General features: G+C 43.3%; 1 protein-coding gene across 4 annotated transcripts in view; it reads right to left on the reverse strand.

Moving 5' to 3' along the window:
* LOC139559285 (cytoplasmic dynein 1 intermediate chain 1-like) overlaps positions 1–6,794 on the reverse strand; it is a 148,381-nt gene extending 141,587 nt beyond the window's left edge. For all 4 annotated transcript variants that reach the window (XM_071375146.1, XM_071375143.1, XM_071375145.1 and 1 more), the window contains exons 1-3: positions 6,497–6,794; positions 5,524–5,645; positions 4,509–4,623 (exon numbers count right to left, since the gene is read on the reverse strand). In XM_071375146.1, coding sequence (XP_071231247.1) covers positions 4,509–4,623; positions 5,524–5,631 — 223 coding nt within the window. In that variant the 5' untranslated portion in view covers positions 5,632–5,645; positions 6,497–6,794. The remainder of the gene's footprint in view (positions 1–4,508; positions 4,624–5,523; positions 5,646–6,496) is intronic.
* Between the last annotated feature and the right edge of the window lie 15 nt (positions 6,795–6,809).

Here is a 6,809-nt window from a genome sequence, read left to right on the forward strand (position 1 = left end):
TTCAATTCTGACCAGTTTCAAAGTCCCTGCCAATGAAAAACATGCCCACAGCATGATGCTGCCACCAACATGTTTCACTGTGGGGATGGTATTCTCGGGGGGATGAGAGGTGTTGGGTTTGCGCCAGACATAGCATTTTCCTTGATGGCCAAAAAGCTCAATTTTAGTCTCATCTGACCAGAGTACCTTCTTCCATATGTTTGGGGAGTCTCCCACATGCCTTTTGGCGAACACCAAAAGTGTTTGCTTTTTTTCTTTCTTTAAGCAATGGCTTTTTTTCTGGACACTCTTCCGTAAAGCCCAGCTCTGCTTGAAGTGGTCTATGGACAGATACCCCAATCTCCAATGTGAAGCTTTGCAGCTCCTTCAGGGTTATCTTTGGTCTCTTTGTTGCCTCTCTGATTAATGCCCTCCTTGCCTGGTCCGTGAGTTTTGGTGGGCGGCCCTCTCTTGGCAGGTTTGTTGTGGTGCCATATTCTTTCCATTTTTTAATAATGGATTTAGTGGTGCTCCATGGGATATTCAAAGTTTCGGATATTTTTTTATAACCCAACCCTGATCTGTACTTCTTCACAACTTTGTCCCTGATCTGTTTGGAGAGCTCCTTGGTCTTCATGGTGCCGCTTGCTTGGTGGTGCCTCTTGCTTAGTGGTGTTGCAGACTCTGGTGCCTTTCAGAACAGGTATATATACTGAGATCATGTGACAGATCATGTGACAATTAGATTGCACACAGGTGGACTTTATTTAACTAATTATGTGACTTCTGAAGGTAATTGGTTGCACCAGATCTTATTTAGGAGCTTCATAGCATGCACCACTTTTCCGTTTTTTTTCCCTCCAGAATCTTTTGAAACAAGTAATTTTTTCATTTCACTTCACCAATTTGGACTATTTTGTCTATGTCCATTACATGAAATCCAAATAAAAATCAATTTAAATTACAGGTTGTAATGTAACAAAATAGGAAAAACGCCAGGGGGGATGAATACTTTTGCAAGGCAAAGGTTATAAATAATGATTTTTAATTGAAATAATAATTGTGTCCTTCAAAAGAATCCTCCATTTGCAGCAATTACAGCCTTGCAGACCTTTGGCAGTCTAGTTGTCAATTTGTTGAGGTAATCTGAAGAGATTTCAACCCACGCTTCCTGAAGTACCTCCCACAAGTTGGATTGGCTTGATGGGCACCTCTTACCTACCATACGGTCAAGCTGCTCCCACAACAGCTCAATAGGATTGAGATCCGGTGACTGTGCTGGCCACTCCATTATAGACAGAATACCAGCTTACTGCTTCTTCTCTAAATAGTTATTGCATAGTTTGGAGCTGTGCTTTGGGTCATTGTCCTGTTGTAGGAGGAAATTGGCTCCAATTAAGTGCCGTCCACAGGGTATGGCATGGCGTTGCAAAATGGAGTGATAGCCTTCCTTCTTCAAGATCCCTTTAACCCTGTACAAATCTCCCACTTTACCACCACCAAAGCACCCCCAGACCATCACAATGCCTCCACCATGCTTGACAGATAGTGCCAAGCACTCCTCCAGCATCTTACATTTTTTTCTGCATCTCACGAATGTTCTTCTTAGTGATCCAAACACCTAAAACGTACGATACGTCTGTCCATAACATGTTTTTTCCAATCTTCCTCTGTCCAGTGTCTGTGTTCTTTTGCCCATGTTAATCTTTTATTTATTTTTGGCCAGTCTGAAGGCCAGCTGCCTAGAAGGCCAGCATCCCGGATTCGCTTCTTCACCGTTGACGTTGAGACTGGTGTTTTGCGGGTACTATTTAATGAAGCTGCCAGTTGAAGACTTGTGAAGCGTATGTTTCTCAAACTAGACACTCTAATATACTTGTCCTCTTGCTCAGTTGTGCACCGAGGCCTCCCACTCCTCTTTCTATTCTGGTTAGAGCCAGTTTGCGCTGTTCGTGAAGGGAGTAGTACACAGCGTTGTATGAGATCTTCAGTTTCTTGGCAATTTCCCGCATGGAATAGCCTTCATTTCTCAGAACAAGAATAGACGCACGAGTTTCAGAAGAAAGGTCTTTGTTTCTGGCCATTTTGAGGCTGTAATCAAACCCACAAATGCTGATGCTCCAGATTCTCATCTAGTCTAAAGAAGGCCAGTTTTATTGCTTCTTTAATCCGAACAACAGTTTTCAGCTGTGATAACATAATTGCAAAAGGGTTTTCTAATGATCAATTAGCCTTTTAAAATGATAAACTTGGATTAGCTAACACAATGTGCCATTGGAACACAGGAGTGATGGTTGCTGATAATGGGCCTCTGTACGCCTATGTAGATAATCCATTAAAAAATCTGCCGTTTCCAGCTACAATAGTCATTTACATCATTCACAATGTCTACACTGTATTTCTGATCAATTTGATGTTATTTTAATGGACAAAAAATTTGCTTTTCTTTCAAAAACAAGGACATTTCTAAGTGACCCAATACTTTTGAACGGTAGTGTATGTTTGTTCCATTACAGCTCACCATATAAACTCAGCAAAAAAAGAAAGGTCCTCTCACTGTCAACTGTGTTCATTTTCAGCAAGCTTAACATGTGTAAATATTTGTATGAACATAACAAGATTCAACAACTGAGACATAAACTGAACAAGTTCCACAGACATGTGACTAACAGAAATGGAATAATGTGTCCCTGAACAAAGGGGGGGTCAAAATCAAAAGTAACCGTCAGTATCTGGCGTGGCCACCAGCTGCATTAACTACTGCAGTGCATGTCCTCCTCATGGACTGCACCAGATTTGCCAGTTCTTGATGTGAGATGTTACCCCACTCTTGCACCAAGGCACCTGCAAGTCCCCGGACATTTCTGGGGGGAATGGCCCTAGCCTTCACCCTTCGATCCAACAGGTCCCAGACCTGCTCAATGGGATTGAAATCCGGGCTCTTTGCTGGCTATGGAAGAACACTGACATTCCTGTCTTGCAGTTAAATCAAGCACAGAACGAGCAGTATGGATGGTGGCATTGTCATGCTGGAGGGTCATGTCAGGATGAGCCTGCAGGAAGGGTACCACATGAGGGAGGAGGATGTCTTCCCTGTAACGCACAGCGTTGAGATTGCCTGCAATGACAACAAGCTCAGTCTGATGATGCTGTGAGACACCACCCCAGACCATGACGGACCCTCCACCTCCAAATCGATCCCGCTCCAGAGTACAGGCCTCGGTGTAACGCTCATTCTTTTGACGATAAACGCGAATCCGACCACCACCCCTGGTGAGACAAAACCGCAACTCGTCAGTGAAGAGCACTTTTTGCCAGTCCTGTCTGGTCCAGCGACGGTGGGTTTGTGCCCATAGGCGACTTTGTTGCCGGTGATGTCTGGTGAGGACCGGCCTTACAACAGGCCTACAAACTCTCAGTCCAGCCTCTCTCAGCCTATTGCGGACAGTCTGAGCACTGATGGAGGGATTGTGCGTTCCTGGTGTAACTCGGGCAGTTGTTGTTGCCATCCTGTACCTGTCCCGCAGGTGTGATGGTCAGATGTACCGATCCTGTGCAGGTTTTGTTACACGTGATCTGCCACTGCGAGGATGATCAACTGTCCGTCCTGTCTCCCTGTAGCGCTGTCTTAGGCGTCTCACAGTACGGACATTGCAATTTATTGCCCTGGCCACATCTGCAGTCCTCATGCCTCCTTGCAGCATGCCTAAGGCACGTTCACGCAGATGAGCAGGGACCCTGGGCATCTTTCTTTTGATGTTTTTCAGAGTCAGTAGAAAGGCCTCTTTAGTGTCCTTTCATAACTGTGACCTTAATTGCCTACTGTCTGTAAGCTGTTAGTGTCTTAACGACCGTTCCACAGGTGCATGTTCATTCATTGTTCATGGTTCATTGAACAAGCATGGGAAACAGTGTTTAAACCCTTTACAATCTCTGAAGTTATTTGGATTATTATGAATTATCTTTGAAAAACAGGGTCCTGAAAAAGGGATGTTTCTTTTTTTGCTGAGTTTATATGATGACGGTTTCTGCCATAGGAATAAGAATGAATAGAACGGACTTGTAAGCTCTAACGCTGGTAATTAACTCGTAAATTCATGAATACACTCGCAATGGCTGCCTGGTATTGTGACGCAATCATTTCCACAGTATAACATTTCCAATAATTTTTGGAATGTTATACTGCATCAACTGATGCTAGATTGCCATGGTAATGTAGAATGTTCATTCAAATGATGCTAACTGATGTGGCTCATGAAATGGAATGTATTTTTTGTCATTTCAGTTGAGTTGACTCAACAAATCACAGCACAGATTCAAGGGTAAACGTCTTGATTTTACTTCCTGGCATGGGTACACTCAAAATGGCTGCCAGTCTACCCATTATGACATCATTGAGTTGAATGGAAATGCCCTTTCTATTCATTCTCATTTCTATGGTTTCTGCCTCACAGAAACGCTAACTGTAGCTTTGTTTGAGGAGCTCATCCCTAACTAATTTGAGTTGTGCAGTGTGTGTGTCTGTGTACCAAGTGGAGGTTCTGGGGAGATGCCGATGCTCTGTAGAAGGGCCTCAGTCTCTCTGCGCTTCCGGTCCAAGTCGGAGTCCACTGGGGCAGCTTCAGCCTTCTGCTGCGTCTCTGTCTGTACACACACACACACATACTCTTGAGTATACAAACATTAGGAACACCTTCCTAATATTGAGTTACACACACCCTTTTGCCCTCAGAACAGCCTCAATTCGTCAGGGCATAGACTCTACAAGGTGTCGAAAGCGTTCCACAGGGATGCTGGCCTATGTTGACTCCAATGCTTCCCACATTTGTGTCAAGTTGGCTGGATGTCCTTTGGGTGGTGGACCATTCTTGATACAAACGAGAAACTGTTGAGCGTGAAAAACCCAGCAGCATTGCAGTTCTTGACACAAACCGGTGCACCTGGCACCTACTACCATACCCCTATCAAAGGCACTTAAATCTATTTTCTCGCCCATTCACCCTCTGAATGGCAAACATACACAATCCATGTCTCAATTGTCTCAAGGCTTAAAAATCATTATTGAACCTGTCTCCTCCCCTTCATCTACACTGATTGAAGTGGATTTAACAAGTGACATCAATAAGGGTTCATAGCTTTTACCTGGATTCACCTGGTCAGTCTGTCATGGAAAGAGCAGGTGGTGTATATTTTTATTTTACCTTTTTTTAACTCGGCAAGGCAGTTAAGAATAAATTCTTATTTTCAATGACGGCCTAGGAACAGTGGGTTAAAACTGCCTTGTTCAGGGGCAGAACGACAGATTTTTACCTTGTCAGTTCGGGGATTTGATCTTGCAACCGTTCAGTTACTAGTCCAATGCGCTAACCACTAGGCTACCTACTGCCCCGGCAGGTATACACACACACATACACATACACACACACACATGTAGTATATTAGCTTTGTAATAGGATATTAGCATGAGGTCTATGGCTCAGCTCAAGTCGGACAGACAGGGATGAGCATGACAGAGTGTGTCTACTCACTTTTTTCCCATCTTACCTCTTTCTTTTTCCTTTCCTCCTCCTTCCTCTTTTTCTCCTCCCTGATCTGAGCTAGGCGCTGCTTTTTGCGCTCTAGCTCGGCTTTTATGTCACTTTTGTCCGCCATTGTTTCCTATTGAGCTGGGAAAAAAGGAATGTCACACAAGGATGCAATGTACCTTCAACACTAGAGAACTGCTACTGGGTGTGGCCCTGGGTCATTAAGTTCCTTCCTGTTTGGCCTGTAACATGATCCATAATCGATAACAATTCAGGGAATAAATAAGTCCATCATCTACCTGCATCTCCCTATCAATGTATTGTGGTAGGGTCAATACCAAATAATCATACTTCACCTGAAGGCACCACCAATGCAAGGGCAAGGGTTGGCTAATTTGGTAACAATTCAAAATCTGAATATTGAATTGTAGTAAAAGGACAATGACACCATAAGGAAGGCATTGTATCAAGTTGATACTCCCACAACTGCCAGGTTTGGAGCTGAAACACTTCCAACTGCAAGCAATGTATTTATTGTAGTACAGTTGTGTGATGTAAATAGCATCATTGAGAATCCTGCTGGGCTACGCAGACAGGAGGAAATACAGCCGAATAAAATAGGTAATGAACAAAAGTGGAGGATAAAATAAAGAAACACTTTATTGAAATACACCCAAAACAATACAATTCAAATGAACAGACGCAGTTGGTAGCAATTGGCAATGCATAAGATGCATAAGATGCCACTACTGTACCCATTAGGAGTGGAGAAAATTGCGTTTTCCCCTTTAACACACCACGTATAGGTAATGATAAATTGGGTATTATTAGCAATTCACGTTACGTCATTTTTCAATGCGCCTCTTCTTCCCACGATCCAAAGCCATACAGAGAAACACCCAGCAAAATAGCAATTACACGAGCACAAATGACACACATGCTACAAATGTATGCAATAAATCATTATATTTCCTCGTAAAGACTTGTCATACCTGATCTCTCTTTCCCTATGGATGCTGATGATGATGTGTCACTTGCAAAGAAAGATGCTGTATCACGCGGCTGCTACACCCCCGGCAAATCACCACATTATTTATCCTCCTCTAATGATATTTAACCAACAAACCTCGGATGTATGGTGAAAAGAGGTAGTTTCAGTTCAGATGATATTACTGTCATTGGCTAAAATCAAGCATATTCGCGTCAGATGACCTAAATAAAAGATGAAACATGTGCATGATGCAGCATCCCTCAGGAAGAGAGGAGGAAATTCCACCTATCAGTGCAATGTGCCGCTTTGAATTA

This window comes from Salvelinus alpinus, chromosome 29, assembly GCF_045679555.1.
Source record: "Salvelinus alpinus chromosome 29, SLU_Salpinus.1, whole genome shotgun sequence".
NCBI lineage: Eukaryota > Metazoa > Chordata > Actinopteri > Salmoniformes > Salmonidae > Salvelinus > Salvelinus alpinus.